Source organism: Primulina huaijiensis, chromosome 9 (genome assembly GCF_012295235.1).
Source record: "Primulina huaijiensis isolate GDHJ02 chromosome 9, ASM1229523v2, whole genome shotgun sequence".
In the NCBI taxonomy this organism is placed as follows: Eukaryota; Viridiplantae; Streptophyta; class Magnoliopsida; order Lamiales; family Gesneriaceae; genus Primulina; species Primulina huaijiensis.
The window spans coordinates 23013755-23033192 of NC_133314.1; the positions used below are offsets into that span (position 1 = coordinate 23013755).

Genomic DNA, 19438 nt, shown 5'->3' on the forward strand with positions numbered 1-19438 from the left:
ATAACAATGAAAATAAACAAAACACATATAAAACAATGTGAGTTGAAACAAACTCAAAAAAATGTTTATCCATCCACAAACTATATATTAGGAAAAGTAACAAAAAAAAAAAGCAATTTAGATGAAGATGAAATATGCAGAATATATAGATAATACAACAGATGTCAATTCAAATTTATCGTTTGATCTCAATCATTTATTATCATTACAGCATCTCACCAAATATATATCAATAAGGAAAAAACGGATGACATATCACTTGAAAAAGAAAACGACAACCAAACAAGTAAATTAAATGAACTGTTCTTCATTCCTTTTGCACCTACCCACATGCAATTATTTTCGAGAGAAACTGAAGGCCAAAACAATGACGGATAAATAAAATTTCAAAAAAATATCAAAATTTTCAATCTTAATTCCTTAGCGATTTACAAATAATCCAAACAATAATTGCAATAAGGTGAAACCTATGTGAGTTTCAAAGAAATTATAAGGAGAAATAATGATTATAGAAATTAAATCGTGATTAATATTAGTATCAAACCTAAGAATAAATTTTGTTAAAAAATTAAAGTTAATAAAAATAAATCCAAGCAATTCAAAAATTATTGTTTCACGAGTTCCACCTTATTTTCCCCTTCAAAAATATCTAAACAATTCAATGTCTCGAGGTATTATTCATTTTCCGTACCAAATGATTTGGTCTCCAAATATCCCATTCAGATAATCTCCCAGTCACAGAAATCTTCACTCACCATCCTCGAATCCTTGGCACATGGAAATTCTGTGCAGCACTTCTCTGTCATTCGATCTGTTTCTGAATATATACCTTGAGAGTCGAATGAATGTTCACTGGCTATCTTCTTCTTCAATGTACATAACTTTACCTTAGTATTCTGTGAGTAAATAAGAATGCCACATCACGATTACATTCCACACTAGAAAAAGGAGAATTACAATGTACTTCAAGACAGAATTAAGAATGAGATGAAGGAACCTCAAGAGAACGGTAATTCGTTTCCATATAGCATTCATCACTATTCACCATGATGATGCTTTCCTCAAGTTTCTGACAGCAACTTGATTGATCAGACTCTGTAATGGGAAATTGCCTAGTGCACACTGTACAAAAGATCAAATGGAGATTTCGATACTTGCCTTAATTTTTCTGAAACATTCACGCAGTTGCTAAACCAATATTTACTAGTCAACTACTGTCATTTTATATCTTTTCCAAAACTAATGTAAATTGTGGGACATGAAAGTTTAGATGTATGACAAATGGTAATGACTGACCGATATTTGTGATTTATTTTCAAGTCACACAGTGTGGAGTCAATGTGATTGGCGAGTATATGAGGAAACTTTATGCGGAGGGCAGGCGAAGGCAAGCCAATTCTTAAGTTCCATAGCAAAGAAGCATCGAGGTCCACATGCAAGGAATATGCAGACCAAAGGCTGAATCTCCTTAGAATTTTGGCGAACTTTAGGATCTAAACAGAAAGGTTGGAGGATCTCAACCCGAGCCTCAGTATTGTTACAGTTTACTTCATTGTATAGCCACAGAATGCAGCTCTTAAATTGAAAGAAATATGAAATTCTTTTTTAGGGGAAGGGGGGAGAAATTCGTCTAGGGAAAATCTAAAGAATGTAACATAGAAAACGAACCCATGTCAAATATCATAGACAACTTCAGAAGATTCATTGCATAAAATAATCCCAGAAAGATTGAAGTTCAGAATAACATAAAATGTGTAGCTGGTAAACTGCAGGAACAATAGGCTAACACAGAAATCCCACCTTGCCGGGATCACCAAAGGTTTCAAGCTCAAGTTCTGACATTCAGAATATGCATAGTCACAAACATGTCAAAGTCAGAAGGTCTTTGACAGGCCTTCATACTAGATATCAAAAAATTTGGCCTATTGGCGATTTGGGGTGTTTCCAAATGAAAAATAACTAATGTATCAGGCCTAAGGGTATCAGAGAAACAAAGGGAAAAGGTTTAATATTCAATGAGCAATAAAGATTCAATGTTCAAAGCAATTTCAAAATCCTTGGCTTACTCCGCAAAAACACTCATTTATTTATTAAGAATAAAGAGAAAAAAGGCACGGAGTAATGGACCATCACCATTAGACTGAATTGCTTTTGTAGACACAGAACTAGAACAGGTAACTTCATCGTCATAGCCTTGAAACTCAACGAAAGAATTCTTACTTTCCTCCGTTTTTTCAGAAGAATTGGCTGCCGGAGTCTGAGCTGAGGTCGAAGAATGAGCATGAACGTTACATTTATCTCCATCAAGAGTATGTTTGCCGAAACGGTTACTCGGCTCATCTGCTTCAAGAAGGGCGGTTAAAACTGAAATTTGAGAGAAATCTAATGTCTCCACAACAGGAGCATCCTCACAAATCTTAATCTCATAAATACATTATTACCTTTTCCATCGGCTTGGATATCAGTACATCTCTCTCCCACAGGTTTGATTAACAATAAAGTGGATGCAGAATTCACGGCACATGATTTCCCATCCTTGTCCGTATCAATACCGATGCTCAACACTTTCTGAGCAGGAAAATTCACATCTTGTTCCAGTGTAGGGGAAGCTAGACCATTTTGTCCAGCAGAATCCACAGAAATGTCGTGGAGAACATCTTCTACTAGTTCGGAACACAAGTGCATGAGATTTTCACCTGCTGTGATCAATTGGGTTCGAACGTATTTGACAGAATCCTGTCCAAGTAAGAGATCACGTCAGAGGATGTCAAGACATCGTTTTTATGGTCCAATGTTAGATGAAGTACGGCAGTAACTACCATATCATTACCAATGAATGGACTTTATGAAAGAATTTATGAATGTGTGTGCACTAGTGCTTTAAAATAGTGTAAAATTTAAGCAAGCAATATAAAGAAGTAATATTACTGTAAAAAATTGCAATACTTCATGTAATACCTGGCATATGATTTCATCAGCCTCTGAACAGAAAGTACTAAAACGGTGACGTAGGTTCTCAAACCAAGCTTGACCTTTACTCCCAGAATCCATGACTCTCAGAAAACCTTCTGCAGATAGCCCCAACTTATATATAAACAAACCATCATTCAGAGGATTGGCAATTTGAAGATAAAAACATACTCCATATGCGAAAAAGATAACACGAACACACAGTGAAAATTCAACATTTTTACGTTTAAGCCATAAAGTGATAAATCAGTACTTTCAGCATTCCACTAATGAAAAAGAGTAAGAAATCACTCGGTTGCTGAGGAATCAAACTCCGGAACCGAATTGATTAAAGGGCTACAAGAACTCAAAGAAACAATCATAAATACAAGACAAGAGAAGCCACGAAAAGAATCAGAACTTGAGTACAACAAAAAAATTTAAAATTCATATACGAAATTAACGAAGATGAAAATTGAATCCAGCGCTAATTGTTAAGAAAAAGTTTGAAACACATTGGACCTAGAGAAACAGCAAGAAGCCCCGATCACCTTAAACTCAAAGACCTCGATCAATCCGCAAAAAAAAAAAAATCAAGTGTTTTAACGGAACAAGGCTTCGCAATCGCAAATGTAGGAGATAAAAGAAATACGAAAATGTTGGCACCAGGTAGACGAACACAAGGACTTCGATGAGCGTAGGCAACTGACGTAACCCCAGAGGCCGAGATCATTTAAATCGAGATAATAAAGTAAAAAAGAGAGATTTGACTCCTAAAAAATTCTTTAAAATACTAAACATGTAGAAATAAATTTGTACTTACACAAAAATCTTAAATTTAAGATGAGATTTTAAATTTCAAAACTCAATAATAATAAATTTTTCTACAATTAGAAAAAAATAATACTTTTACTTAATTTTTAAAACTTATCTTTTTGTTAGGAGCAAAGATTTCAAAATATATAGATTTGGATAAATCAACTTGTTTAGAGATTTTTTAGCTGTGAGAATTTCGATATCTTTTCCTAATACTTGCAGAATTATTATTATTTTCAAATCTAATGTCCATACACTTGGAAATACATATAACATCCGTATGTCAAATCCATCTTCCACGATCTTGAGCTTTTTTACGTCAATTCTTATAATTAACTCCAAATATTCCTAAACCCAATGCCATGAAAACTATTTCTCCAAAGATTATATACTTATATTGGATCATTTTGAACGGCAGGTCAAAAAAAAAAAATATATATATATATATATATATAACATAATCAAATAAACATAAATCACGCGCTACTAATAAATTGCTAGAGTACTAACATTGGAACCTGATTATTATATTAAAAGGTAATTTGTATCCACTTCCAGTGAATTTTATGTGTTTGATATTTACTTCTCTTGACATTTTATAATTTTTATACTTAAAGTTAATCATAAAATATAAAAAAGGTGAATGCAACTAACATTATTTTAACCAAAATAGCATTGACAGGGAAGGAACATGAATCTGAACCATGGCAGGTACTATTCTACAACTTAGACCATTGTTGCTGTGGTAATCTAAGTAGGTTAAAAAAAAAAAGCAACTTAACTTGATATTTTTGACAAAATACGATTTTTTTAGGTCTATGCCACTAAACAGTATGGTGTTGGTTGAAAGAAATATATCCAAATACCTTTTTTTATTATTATTTGAATGTCACGAAACGATGGTTTTACTCTGAAGTTGTTTGATGTATGCATGAATTTTAAAGATTGACCACCAACCATGACAAAATGTCATAGGAATTCTTGTGTGACATAAAATACGCTAGGAATCGAAGTAAGAAGCCCTTGACCTCTTCCGAGGGAAAAATGATTGACTATACTGAGTTGATGCAGAAACCTTATCAAGAATATTACTTAAAGCTGAGTGAACAGAGTTTATTAGTACATCCCGAGCTTCAGGCCCTTCTTCACTGGCGGTTAGAAAGAAAACGCTTTTAACCCGACTCCTCAATGTAGATATCTCAGCCCTCAGCAATTTTACAGGAAGGTCATCTATAGTTTGTCTTAAATCAGACAAGAGATCAGGCCTGTAATCACTGCAAAGAGAGGCTTTGAAAGAGAATGTTTTAGTGTCATTGCTTTGACTCTCATTAAATTCCTCGACTTTCACCTCATTATGGTCCATGGGAATGTGGAGACCTTCACTTGCACATGCCGCGGTTTTCTTCATTTGCTTCACTTGGCTGATGACTTCAGCTAGTAATGTGGCTTTATCCATCTGTTAACCAACAAATCGTAGAGAATTAACACCATCTGAGCATTCGGATGTATATTTAATTAGAATTAAAGTACTTTAATTTCTTTTGTAATTTATTTATATCCTGGATAAACTACAAATCAATCCTGCGCATGTATGTCATTAAAGATTAGACACAAATGATCTCTTCTCTGTTAGTACAAGTGTTCTTCGAGAACTAAGTTAAGTTTGTCTCTTGGACAGATTTGAAATTCAGCCAACAGTTCCCGAGTTTAGACAATCTCATTGTTAGCGATCAGCATAGAATTCAAAGCCGCTGACTTTGCTGTCCTAGTACAATAAGAAAGTCAAATTATAAAAGCCAAAGACAGGACAGTCAAATAAGCATCTCGTGCGTGGAGAGGGGGGGCCAGTTTTGTCTTCGCAGTTTGAGACAGTTAAATTTTGCGACAACGACAGGACATATCACCTAACTTAATCTATTCATAATATAACTCATTTGTGAGCTTACGTATTCTACAAACATCACTTTCAACTCTGATATAAACAAAAAAAAAAAAAAAAACCTTGTACATAAAAGAATAATTCAATGAATCACGATAATACATGTTGACCTTGTGACCATATTGTAATAAAAAAAACTATGCATATAGAGACTAGGTAATATATTTTCACCTTCTCTTCCTCAAATTTAATGACAATAGAGTATGTTGACATTTTAAGAATGACTTTATGGACAAAGATCGCAGAAGAGAAGAGAGGACGCACACACTCGATCACAGACATCAATCTAATGCCAAGCAAAACCTTATTCGTGATGCACCAAACTCGCATGTACATGAACATCACTACATCAGTATTAAACAATTCCTGATATGTGCACTGAGCATCATAAATCTCCATTTTCACAAACACGGTATTATGTTAAACATATCAGCTCAAAATTAACAACTAGGCCAACAAGAATGCTAACTTTTGAGTTAACTTGAGTAGAGCAGTTAAAATTGACTTAAAAGATTCTTTCTTATATATCTTAAGCACAAACAAGCCTCGCTACCATCCAATGCTATTAGCAGCCGCACAAAAAGGGGATTGAGAAATATGCTAAAGCTAAAATCTCATTCATCTCATAAGACAAGTGAGGCATGTAAAACATCAAATCCAATTCACGGATAAATTATGCTTGAATATCAAACAAAAATGCTACAGATTTATCAGTACGAACTAGCCAAGAAGGAGATTACGAACCTTTTCATTGCTGGGTACAAGACCTCGAAGTGTTGCAAAATGTGCATTGATTCTTTCTCTCCTCCTCCTTTCTGCCTCACAATGGCTCTTCAGGGCGGCCAATGTTTTTGCGTCTGAGACCCCATTTCCTTTTCCCAATCTCCCCGAGATTTTCACTAACTCATCCTTCTCACCATCCAAAACCAATGATTGTTTAACCGGCATCGAACCGCCACAAAAATGTTTCAAATAAACTTAACGACTGGAGGTTCGATATTTATGGATTTTGATCACAATACGCCAACTCAAGCGTAATCAATACATGAAATCCAAATCTTGAATCTTTTGACATAAAGTAATTACGTACTTATCTAATCCATTCAAATTGAAAGCAAATCTATGTTCTTATATGCGACCGAGGAAAATTAGAGTGGGGGTATTTATATATAGGATCATGAAAGATGTGGGCAAAGTAGAGGCAGGAAACCCGAAAGAAAGCGTTGCAGAACAAATCTTGAGATTGGCAACAAAAGAACACGAGTCGGGACTTAGCCCATTCACGTAGTAAAGAAAAGGGAAAGAATCAAGTATTTCAGCAAAAAACTTTACATGAATTCAACAGAAAATTACGAGAAAATGATAATATATGTAATATAAATAGACAAAACAGAAGAAAAGTCAATCGAGTGTGCATGTAATTTTTTATTTTTATTTTTTAGTACTGTAAAGGTATAAAATTTGTACTCAATTTATCAAAATATAAGGAAAAATAAATACAAATAACAAAATTTCAGGAAATAATTATTGTAAATAGCGATTTACGATTTATTGTACATTTAACATTGTTATTATTAATTTTATAGGGGGAACATTAGCCTCGGTAGTCCAGCACCAATAATTCTAAATGCATCAAAATAGAAAAAAAAATTAGGTAACATTTTTAATTTCTTATCTTTATTTTAATGAATAGATTAATATAATAAATACAGAAATTAAGTTGAAAATAATATATTTTCATTTGTATATTGTGAATAAAATATTCATAATCTAGATTCCATGCCAAATAGCAATATATTAAGAATCAATTTATAGAGTAGATGTTAATATATTTTAAAATATAAGTTTATTAATTACTTCAATGAAAACAATAGTATGAGAGAAGGTTAAAATACGTTAATATATACTTTTAAGAAAATTAAAAAATTAGGTGTAAACATTAGATTTAGGAATTGATTTTTTTTTAAATAAAACAAAAAACTCTTGTTTTTGGATAGATGAATTTGAAACATATAAATTTCGATTATATTTTTATTGTTATCAGTAAAACAATAGATGAATTATTAAATCCATATATTGTTTATTTACACATTAGTAACACATCGTAGAATAAATTTCAAATGTATATATTATTGACTGAACTCGAAATTCATCATATTGAAATGAAAGACCATATAAATATAGATGATTATATTTGAAATTTATGATCTTGGTTATCTGAATTAATTACAAAAATACATTCGTTAATTTTTCTTAGCATGAGTAATATTCTTCCTTGCATCATCGTTAATAAATAAATATACATGGATTACAATTTAACCTGATTACTAAAAACGGAGAAATAATTAGTTGGTTTCTGACCTAAAATATATTAGTATTTAGAGCACCCGATATAACACCCACCACCTCATCAAAATCGTAGGGTCCACATGCCACATACACATTACATTAACACATCTATTCTCCCACATTCATTTTAACTTTCACACTCATTATTTGTAGGTCCCGTTGTCCACTCATTTATCTTATTATTACTTTAAATTAAATAAATTCAATTTCAAATTTTTTAAGAAATTTAAATTATTATTATTTTATATTAATAATAATATGTTTTTACATATTTAGTACGTAAAATAATTTAATTTTATGAGTGTCACTTATTTAAAATTAAAAATTTATTATAAACCTAAAATAAAACGGTACAACATATAATAATTAATAACAATTGCATAAAAATAAAAAGAAAATAAATTAAACTTAAGAGAAGATGCAAAATACTAATTTAAGTATTGTTGTTGTATTGTGACCAAATATGTTCAACTAAGTCGGCACGAAGTTGGTGATGCACATGATTGTCACGTATTTCGGAATTTGTTCGGAGATATTCATGAAATAGAAGAGAAAAGATTTTTGGAGTGAAGAATAATATGTTTTGATGTTTGAAATAATTTGTGTAGTGTGTGAATTTTTATAGATGAATATATTATTTTTTTTTTATTAAACTAGCCGTTAATTAGCCGTTAAAACAATTTTTTAATTTTATAAATAAAAACAACCGTTAGTTTTTAATTTAACATTATTTTTAATTTATTTTAATATCCTAATTTTTTTTTTCAAAATTAAAAAATTGAAATTTAAATCAATACATCGAATAACATTAAAAAAGAAACATCATCACGTGTGTGGGGCCCACATTCTATTTGACCAATTTTTTTTAAAAAAATAAGCGGAGCTAGGGGCGTTCATAAAAAATATAAAATATAATTAAAATAATTCAAAACATGTGGGGTCCGCGTGGTCAGCACATCAGCGACGGTTTCTATAAAGCCGTTGCTAATAGCGACGATATTTCAAAAATCGTCGTTAATTGTCCAATTTTATAAAAAAAATAAACTGACACAAGGACGTTCCTGTGATTGGGCGTTCAATGGAGAACACCCATTTAACACCCCATTCTGGTGCCCTTAGTAGTCTCAAATGCCTACCAATCAAACTATTTTATTGGGCCGACCAAAAATGAATAGGTTTGAAGATATTTACACGTTATACGTTATTCCTTTTGAAATTTGAAACTCTGAATTCTGACTTTTGGCATTTCCATGTCCGTATTCATTTCACCCGGACCTAACGACCATAACCACAAACAAAATATACTTCCACATACAAAGCACGAATGATTAGTCACATAAATTTAAGAAGAGTATGTTTCTTGTGAGACACTCTCACAAATCTTTATCTGTGAGACGGATCAATCCTACCGATAATCACAATAAAAAGTAATACTCTTAGCATAAAAAGTAATGTTTTTTCATGAATGATCCAAATAAGAGATCCGACTCACAAAATACGATCCGTGAGACCGTCTCACATAAGTTTTTGCCATTTAACAGAAGACATCTATATATGCAAATTTTATACTTTATCCTTATTTAGTGAGTGTTTAAGAAACTAAATTAATTTTCAGAATTCAGAATTCAAATTAAAATAGAATCATATTATTACTGAAATAACATAATAAATATTAATATTATATATTTGAGACGGATGAAATATTATTATTGTTATTAGTGGTGCAATCAATCATATTTAAAGTCAAAATATAGAAAAATAACATAACGTCAAGGAATTAGTTGTGGCTTCTGTTTGAAAACCTAGCCGGCACACTAATGTCATATTTTACACGGATAACTCATGACATACAATATGATTACTACGTAACATGTGATTTATGTATTCCATGTGAATTCAATATACAATTTACATGTATCTTGAGTATATATTTGAATTATTAATCGACTATAAGTTTTCTAATTTCGCATCCATCGAAATATAAAAAGGTATCTTTTTTGGGGAAAATGTCGATTTTAATTTAGTCATGTAATTATGTTTTTCGATTAATTTTAGTCATTTTTTTTTCAAAATTATGTTAATAAATGACAAATATCTTTGTTAAAATTTATAATTACATTATCAAACACACGTATATATCTCGAAGAATTATTTTTATCCATATATTTATAAAAAAATTAACAATAAAATTGATCATTTAATTACGCATTATTTTGTGAAGAATGATTAAAATGCAGACTAAAAATATTACACATCATTACATACAAGGCTAAAACTGGCATTTTTCCATTTTTTCTCAAAAAAAAAGTGTGTTAGTGTTGTTCAAATGTCACGAAATATTTAATCAAACTAATTATCTTTAGGGGTGGGCATAAAACCTGAAAAACCGAAAAAACCGACAGAACCGAATAATTCGGTTTAAATGGTTCGGTTTTATCGATTTTTCGGTCGGTTACGGTTTTAAAATTTATGAAATTCGGTTTTTCGGTTCGGTTTTCGGTTTTAATCCCTCAAAAAATCGAATAACCGAACCGACCATATTATTGTTAATTATATGATTTTTAGGTATAATGGACCATATTATTGTTAAGTATAAGACTTTTTATCTATAATGGGCTATTAGGATTTAAGAACTTAGTATCATTAACTCTCTATTTTCAATCCGATCGTTTTTTCTTCTTTCTCACCACTCACCAATCGACTTTTCTTCTTTCTCACCACTTACCAGTCTTCGTTTTCTTTTCTTTTATGTATATATTTCTTTAATTTTTTCGTAAGATAATTGGTGTTCCATTCGAGCTGATTGACACCTTATTATCATTCATATTACTGAATATTCCATTGGATTCATGCATTTTTCATGTTTACATGGTTAATTAGTAATAATAATTTTATTTCTTAACAAATTTTTTGATAACCGTATATAACCGGCTGTATAAACCGAACCATATTACAAAAAAACAGAACCGAACCGTAATAAAATGATTTGGTTTTGGACTAGAGATATTCAAAACCGAAAACTAAAAAACCGAACCGTTGTAGAGTAAACCCGAACCAAACCGACGGTTGCCTATCTTATCGTATATTTATATCAAGGAAAGATAAATTATTCACAATTTGACCATCAGTTTATAAAACTAGTTAAGCTCATTATAACCAATATATATGCATGATTTAGAAGTCCAAAAAATTGAAATGCAGGACTAAAATTTGAAATCTTATTCGATAAAACTCGATTATACACACCTTTTAATAATAAACTTTACTTATAAAATCTTCTAGATTTAAGTATATATATTTTGAATTATTTTATAATAAAATCTTTAAAAAGAATTGCACAAAAACTCTTGTGAGACGGTCTCACGGATCAATTTCGTGGGTCGAATCTCTTATTTGGGTCATCCATGAAAAAATATTACTTTTTATGCTAAGAGTATTACTTTTTATTGTGAATATCAGTATGGTTGACTCGTCTCACAGATAAAGATTCATGAGACCGTCTCACAATAGATTTACTCAAAGAATTGAGTCCGGATATCTACATATATTAAAAGCGTGTGTTATATTCTAAATGCGGTTTCACTTTTCTTATATTTAGAATAAATTCGTTTGAACATCGTATCCCTAATTACTGTTAATTTAATTTATTACCGGCCAAAACATATTACAATGACAAACAATTCCGCTGCCTACTATATAAATTATTATTCCTAATAATATAATTTGTATTCCTTGAAGTCAACGTACTAAAATCTCATTTATAATAAAAGCATTAACAATTAGATTTAATTAATATTTTCTTTTTGAAAATGTTATTAATAGGCCTATGGTCTAGTTGGGGTTTTCTGGCCCAATTCCATGAAACGTCATCGGAGAGGGATGGATTAACGGTTGGATTTGTTTCTTAATATCTCTTGTTTTAGTTTAATGTTAGTGTGTTCAATAAACTATTGCAATGGATATTCAGCAACTGTGGATGACACTACTGCGAGTTCTGATCCAAAACCCTCAGTCATGCAGTACCGCTGCAAAAAATGCCGTCGAATTGTTGCTTCAGAAGAATATATTGTTTCCCATGAGCTCGGAGTGGGGCCAAAGAGGAGTGATGAATTAGATATGGAACCGCCTGATCATGCTCCTGATCAATTTTTGTGGAGCCCTTGAAATGGATTCAATCAGGTTAATTAAAGCCTAGCATCTCACAAACTTCAGAGCTACATGGCGTGATTTTCTTCTCAAAAAAAATTCTAATGTAGCTATTATTTTGCCACTGACAGTTGAAGAGAACTCGGCTGGCATGCAATGCAATTGCGGAACATGGATTAATCATGCATTTCAGCTCCACAAAAGTCGCATAGACGAGTGCCGCATTTAAGTTAGTATTTTCAACTTGACAATATCGAGTGATAAATTTGTTGGATTTTTGCTACTTGTAATAAAGACTGATCGATGATCTTTTTCTTAGAGCCATGCTATATATATCTGTTTATGTTATATATATATAGCTCCCAGATTTAAACTTTAGCCTGGCAGAGATCTTTTTCTTGCATCAAGCATATAAAAATAAACTTTACCATTAATTAAACATGCCTCAGAAGACTGTATTCTTGCCCACAACAAGAATAAGTAGCATGATAACAGAACGCATTTGTGGCATCGACCATTACACAAGTAGGGTAAAGAAGAAGATCATCAAAAACTTAAATGACGATGGATATTCATTCATGGCAAATATCCTGCAGGAATTATTGTCATTATTAAATTTTTATGCGTATTTTTTTTTGGAAAATTAAATCTTCAGCGCCTCTAAATTTTTTTCTTTTAATGATGCACTATATGCAAATTGTTTTTATATATTATAATGTAATCACTTATCATCAAACTTAGCCTTTAAATACTTTTCCTCCTCCAATTATTAATGAAACTTAATCAAGTACAGGAGCCTCTTGCGTATATATAAATTGAAAGTTCACAACTATATATTTGGCATATAAATGGCAGGAAAGATAGACTCCTGTAAATTCTCAATATGACAACAGTAAGTTTGATTCTTTCTGCAAACACACACAGGCCTCGAACTTTGTAATGTTCATGAATCTGCATGATTAACGAGATTGGCACCACACCATAAAAATTATGGAGTGATACTTGAAAGATTGGCTTTCCAGGACATATCATTCTAGAGTTTTTAAGTCTTCTTTAGAAAAATATATATATTACTGATTGAGGGATGCATTTATTTGTCAGGAGTGGACAATATTGACATAGATATGGACTTGCAAAAGGTGACAGTCACTGGTTGGGCGAATGTGAAGAAGGTTATTAAAGCAGTAGTAAGGCGGGCTGGTCGAAATGCAGAGCTATGGTCATTCCCTACATTGTGAATGTACACATTTATCCTTTATATATATAAAAAATATTGTATTTATGATTCGTGTAAGATGTAAATAACTTTTTGTTGGGGTTCTTGTTTGATCATTGAAATTTCTTGTTTTACATTCATCGTCCTTTCACCAATAAACTGACATACAACCATTGTTTTGATTGTGAGGGAGCACGTGTGTTTTGGACAGGGATTCCAGATGTCTTATGGTTTTCCTAAAAAGATGGGTTATTTAAGGAGAGAGATTGCATATATCTTTTGGTTTCCCGCAAAAGACGGGTCCAAATAAAATTTTCAACCACTGGAGACAAAACTTTGAACCATAACCTCACGTATATAACTGCAAAAAGAAATATAAACCGACCTCCCCACAAAACACAAAGCAGAACCATCTGTAGAGCTAGAGTCGAGAAAACGATAAGAGAACTAAAAATGGCAAGCCTAACACAAGTTGCACTCCTCTTCGCTGGGGCTCTATGCTTGATGTGTCTCCCTGGCATCGTCCACTCCACAGCCCCTCAATTCTTTGTTGAAGGAAAGGTCTATTGTGAAGTCTGTCGAGCCAATTTCATCAATAAACTCAGCGAGCCTATGGCAGGTACATTGAATTATATGATTCTAGGAAACACAATTGATGTGAGGCAGACCTAGCGTGAAACTTGCATCATCTAAAAAATACGCAAAATATCTTAAAAATTGTCAATTGAGGTGGACGATCGAACTTGCACCCAACGGGGATTTCACTTGTTACAACTGACATTAACCAACCATCACTAGGACAAAACTGGATTCATTTCCATAAGCTTCTTGATGTTCTTACTGCTTACATGGTTCTAGAAATAATGATGTTCTAGGTACCTTGCATGCATCTCAAAAGAAGATCCAAAAACCATGAACTCAGGAACATCTAAAAAAAAAAACATTTGAGATTACCCATGTTTATCTTTTTGCGAGGACAACACATATATGAGCTGGATTAATGTCATGTTGTTTTCATCACTTCAGGGGCAAAGGTTCGATTGGAATGCAGAGGAGAGGAAGCAGGTAATATAACATACAGCGTGGAGGGAGAAACCAATGGCACGGGACTCTATCGGCTGCCAGTCGAGGGTGATCATGATGGAGAACTATGCGAAATAACATTGGTGAAGAGCAGCAGGCCTGATTGTGATGATCTCCCAGATGAAGGATGGGCACAAAAACCAGCATCAAGAGTCACACTCACCACTCACAATGGTATTCAAGGCGACACCCGCGACGCGAACCCCCTTGGCTTCGCCAAAAAAGTGGCATTGCAGCCACAATGCTCTGAGCTCTTCAAGGAGTTAGATATTGATCAAGACTCGTAGATCAAGTCACACAAATTTGCATGCTTTATAAATTTTTGTAATTTTGATTCTGAATAAATTTTGCTGTTACTTGGGTTGATGTTTATTGGAAGGCTTCAACATAAGTACTCATTTTTTTATGTTTTTGGAAATTGATGGTTTGGTGATCGTGAAGGATGATACTACAGTTTTAGACTGAGAGAGACATGTAAGTGTAGTGTGCAATGAATAAAGTTTACTCTTTGCAGTACTTATTTGTAATCAAGGAATGTGCGGCGATTTTTTTCTTCTTTCAATTTTCAAAAGTCAGAAAATTTTGTTTTCGCTTTCTTTCAGCTGTATCATTTAAATTTGTAAAAAAAATTGCAATGCCCATAAGAGCTCGCTCAATTATTTACATAGAAAGAAAATAGTTAAACTCAAATTGATACAACAGCTTCGCCTAACCTGTAAATTCAGAAAGAATTGGCACCATCATGAAAGGAGAAAGGTCGCTCCAACTACCATTGTCTACCTCATCATCACTACCAATAGCCTGAACCAGATACAAGATTAAATATAGAAAAAAAACATGACAAGTAACTGCATATATGGATTGGGCGAGAGAGATACCTGGCGAACTGCATTTGCCTTTTACAGAATTGCAGTAACTTGAACATGAGCTTGTGTACCTGTTGGTGCAGTTGATTTTGATGTCACAGTTGGTGGCTGATTAAATAACTAACATCAATAGACAGGTTAACATTGAAACACAGTATACAACAAGACTGTTGATCTTCAAGCAATCATGGATTGAGTTGTGCCTCATATATGTGTGTAGTTGATGATGAATTGAATGGATAATACGAGAGTACCATAATCGTGTTCATTTTTCAGGACAAGTGAAACAAATGAGTAGGTTGAAGCATTCTACCAAAATGCAAAAATCATACGGGGAAAAAACTTTGTTCTAAACGTACGTCCAATGCAATATATATTACGGGGTCAGCTACTGGAGCAGGTCAGCAAGGTATGGAAGTAAATGGCTACCAAATTCATACCCATCTCCCTGGTACATGTATATGCAAGGTACTGAAACTTAATCAGTAATCAAACTTTAAAAATAGCTACAGTTTCTGAAAACTCACTCTAGTTCTTATTTGTTCTTATTTGGTGCAGGAAGTCCCCATCTCATCTTTACAGTTGCTTCAGACATTAACTAGCTTTCATCTTCCACAGCATTCTAACGAGAATTCATACTGCACAGTTGTACAGAAGGTAGACATGTAGGATGTCACGCACCGAGATCGGGGTTAGTAGACATCGGTGTTGTTAAACAATCATATAATCACTAAACAACAAGCTTCGTAGTTCAGTATAAACCAAAACCAGTTTATTTCATAATTAACTCAAAAAAACCAGTTTAAATAAATGCGTCGCATATTTTTACTTAGCGACGGTTATTATTACACCGTCGCTAATATTCGCGACGGTGTTAGCAAAACCATCACTAAAATTAGCCACGGTTATGAAAACAATGTCGCAAATTATAAATATCCGACGAGTCATTAATAAACCGTCGCTATAAGCGATGGTTTAACCAAAACCCGTCGCAACTCTTCTATAAATACCCACTCACTTGGTCCATTTTAAAACACACAACTTCACAACACTTAAAATTTTTCTTACATAATTTTAGTTTCGGTAATTTTAAAAAATTGTTCCAAGTTTTTGAAACCCCCGCTTATTTATGTAAATTTTTTCGTTTTATTTTTTGTTAAATTTTTAAGTTTTAGTTAAGATCTTAGTCTATTCAAATTACAAGTTTTTTTAGAATTATTAAATTGTTAAAAGTAATTTTTTTATTTAACTGAAAATATTAGCGACAGAAATCATGAATAAATCGTCGCTAAAATTAGCGACGGAATGCATTGCCTAACCGTCGCTAACGTTAGCGACGGTATTAAACAAAAATCCGTCGCAATATTCATGTGCGACGATTTGTTAAAAATCGTCGCAAATTGTAGCTTCAACAACGGATAAAAATCGTTGTCTTTGAGCGCACTCTTTAACCACAGAGGCTTTAACAACAGTTTTAAAAGACCTACAATAACGGAGAAAAACCGTTGTCGTAGGCCTTTTTTCTTGTAGTGGTCGAGTGCAGCCTCTCCTCTTTGATTGAAGTGGTCGAGACCTATGAGTGATTTGGGAGGATATTTGGTGCGATTTTACACTAAACCAAAGCCTCTATTTATAGGCCTCCAAGGGTAAGGTGAATGGTCACTCCATTAATTGTCATTTATCTCCCTTAAATGTCATTATTCATGGTAAATGTCATTATTCATGGTCATGAACCTCCTATTAATGACAACTATTCATGACTATTAACCTAATATCAAAAACACTTATTCACGGTCATTAACTCCTCTTAATTATCATTATTTTTCTTTTAATATAGGTAGTTTAATGGTTGATTTATTGTGGTTTAAATTAGTCATTAAAATTGTGATACATGGTCAATAACGAGGGGAAAATGATTATTCAAATTTTCAAGATTATGATTGCATGGAACTAAAAATATTGTACCAAAATGAGCTGAAATTACCTATGACATATGCAGGTTTTCTCGTTGCAAGATTTCGGGTCTTCACTTGGGAGTTTAAATAAGCGCACATTATGGTCCCAAAAGATAATGTGAACCGGTATTTTTTCCCAGATCCTCCTTGAATGATGGATTTTCAATGTCCAAACGTCGAAGATCAGAAAATTGACAATATTTAGAATTTTGCACACCATTTTCAACAGAAAGATATAGAAGAACTCCACAAATATCTCCTTTGCTTACCCTCCCCTTTCCCAGAGATGTTATTATATTTTTATGCATTGATGACATTAATTTTTGTTTTGTGCAAGTTGAACATCGAGTTTGTTTTAGTTGTTGAGATTATAACAGTGAACTCATTGAATTTAATGTGAATTTAATGTATTTGCTAAGTCTTAGTGTTCTTGGGTAATTTAATTATGAACATTGTCCATGTTTACGCTCTGAGCGTGACAACACTTGTCTCGAATTAATGGTTCTTCAGAAAAGCACATTAATTTGAAAGGGTGAGTGCATAAGGAAGATATACTCTATAAATACACTGACCTGCATGCATTCAATCACTCAGCTGTGCACCCATAAAAAATAATGTCTTCTCTTCTTTCCGGTTCATTTCTAATCTCGGTAATCACCTCATTCATCTTCGCACGAGCCAGTGTTCCTCTTTCAAGAACATTCTACTATGTCGACCAAGGCCCATTTGGAGAAAACTGGGGCATAATAATTAACGAACTATCGATTGTTGGACATCGCTACAAACTCATTTACTCGATCTATGTACGTTTCAAAAACTCAACTCCAAATGCTTTCATTTTAGGACTCCGGATGTGGCGCCTAAGTTCAGCCTCCACCATGAGATGTGTTTGGCACCCAACTGGGGCAGCCCGGTAAAAAAAAAAAAAAAAATGCGACCCTCGCATTTAATTGGTAGCGACGGAAATTCGATCTTAACCGATTTTGATGGTTACGCTTTCCCGGCCGAAGTTCAACAGCAAATAGTCGATGTTAAGAGTCGATATAGATGGTAACTGAAGGACGTACACTTACGGTGAAAACGTGGCCGAATGGGGTTGGGAGGCATGGGAAGTGACACATGTGCTGTTTGATAGAAACAATGGGCAAGCAAGCGAGCATGGATCACTTGGTGTTTGTGACAATGATCAATGTGTTGCGTGCCCGAAGCCTCAAGGCTCGTTAGGATGGAGCGACGCATGTGTGCCGCGTCTTTTGCCACCCAGCAAGGACAGCGCAAGTGTGGACTTTTATAAGGTGGAAGGTGTTGAACATTACAGCAGTGTTTACAACGACGGGAATGGGCCCATGACTGGCTCAGTGTAGAAATAAATGTAGCAAGGATTGCAAATGCTTCGGGTTCTTCTATAGGGCCGAGTCATCCAATTGCTGTTGGTGCCGACGCTTGGAACTTTTAACCCGGCGCATGTTGGATACATATGTGTAAGTACATAAATCAAGTCTGTCGGTTTGGTATGATTCTTAATTCTCTAGTCAAGAGATTATAACTTACTTCCGCACAAATTCTTTACCTGGACCAAACACAAAAACTAGTGCAAGGTATAGCACAAAATCAAAAATTTGTAGGGAATTGAAGTGGGGTTTGAACTTTAAATAAATGAAAAACCAGCACAACGAATATGCATGGTGGAGTTCGCCAACTCAGGGTAATTGGAGAAGAGCGCTGGACCCCAATCACTTGGAGTGACAAATCTTCCCGTACGAGAATTAAAGCATTTGTTCGAAAGCCTCAATGTGATTAGCAACATTAGGGGAATTTAATTCTTTGCTATTCAGAGCATTATATATATATATATATATATATATTATAAAATACAACCTCATTTGTGCATTTATTCATCAACCCACCACAGCTTGATAGGGATCGAGGAATTTACAGTGTTTGCCTAACTAACAAAACTCAAAATTAAGAATGGACCACAACTTTAAATTAGTGCTACGTTTTCTGATTACAGAATTCTTTATATGAATTATCAATTACAATTAGGAGAGAAATGGAGTAAATTCGAAATTTACGTGTTGATATTATATTTTTATATTCTCTAAATTAATTAAATTAT

At 33.3% G+C, this 19438-nt stretch overlaps 4 protein-coding genes and 1 long non-coding RNA gene across 9 annotated transcripts; 2 read left to right on the forward strand and 3 right to left on the reverse strand.

The window, feature by feature from the left end:
• Positions 1 to 564: 564 nt before the first annotated feature.
• Positions 565 to 3724, reverse strand: LOC140985406 (uncharacterized). Of its 5 annotated transcripts, none has more exons than XM_073453260.1 (6): positions 3602 to 3724; positions 2959 to 3084; positions 2442 to 2736; positions 2128 to 2364; positions 998 to 1122; positions 565 to 896 (listed from the first exon to the last, which is right to left on the reverse strand). In XM_073453260.1, exons 1-6 carry the CDS (start codon positions 3680 to 3682, stop codon positions 720 to 722), a joined length of 1041 nt encoding a protein of 346 aa, XP_073309361.1. In that variant the 5' UTR covers positions 3683 to 3724; the 3' UTR covers positions 565 to 719. The 5 variants fall into 5 exon arrangements, with proteins under 5 accessions (XP_073309361.1, XP_073309362.1, XP_073309363.1 ...); XM_073453261.1 differs by having other exon boundaries at positions 566 to 896; positions 2134 to 2364; positions 3602 to 3722; XM_073453262.1 differs by having other exon boundaries at positions 568 to 896; positions 2128 to 2340; positions 3602 to 3719.
• Positions 3725 to 4680: 956 nt separating this feature from the next.
• On the reverse strand, positions 4681 to 6997 carry LOC140985372 (transcription factor bHLH30-like). The gene is made up of 2 exons (XM_073453216.1): positions 6449 to 6997; positions 4681 to 5221 (listed from the first exon to the last, which is right to left on the reverse strand). The coding sequence occupies exons 1-2, from the start codon at positions 6650 to 6652 to the stop codon at positions 4766 to 4768; spliced, it is 660 nt and encodes a 219-aa protein (XP_073309317.1). The 5' UTR covers positions 6653 to 6997; the 3' UTR covers positions 4681 to 4765.
• A 4983-nt stretch (positions 6998 to 11980) lies between these two features.
• Positions 11981 to 12428, forward strand: LOC140983994 (probable inactive dual specificity protein phosphatase-like At4g18593). Its single transcript, XM_073451137.1, has 2 exons — positions 11981 to 12155; positions 12331 to 12428. The coding sequence occupies exons 1-2, from the start codon at positions 11981 to 11983 to the stop codon at positions 12426 to 12428; spliced, it is 273 nt and encodes a 90-aa protein (XP_073307238.1).
• Positions 12429 to 13836: 1408 nt separating this feature from the next.
• LOC140984786 (olee1-like protein) lies at positions 13837 to 15014 on the forward strand. The gene is made up of 2 exons (XM_073452407.1): positions 13837 to 14034; positions 14442 to 15014. Exons 1-2 carry the CDS (start codon positions 13869 to 13871, stop codon positions 14783 to 14785), a joined length of 510 nt encoding a protein of 169 aa, XP_073308508.1. The 5' UTR covers positions 13837 to 13868; the 3' UTR covers positions 14786 to 15014.
• On the reverse strand, positions 14615 to 16009 carry LOC140984788 (uncharacterized). The gene is made up of 2 exons (XR_012176657.1): positions 15377 to 16009; positions 14615 to 15299 (listed from the first exon to the last, which is right to left on the reverse strand). It is a non-coding gene; the product is annotated as an uncharacterized lncRNA (long non-coding RNA).
• Positions 16010 to 19438: the final 3429 nt, after the last annotated feature.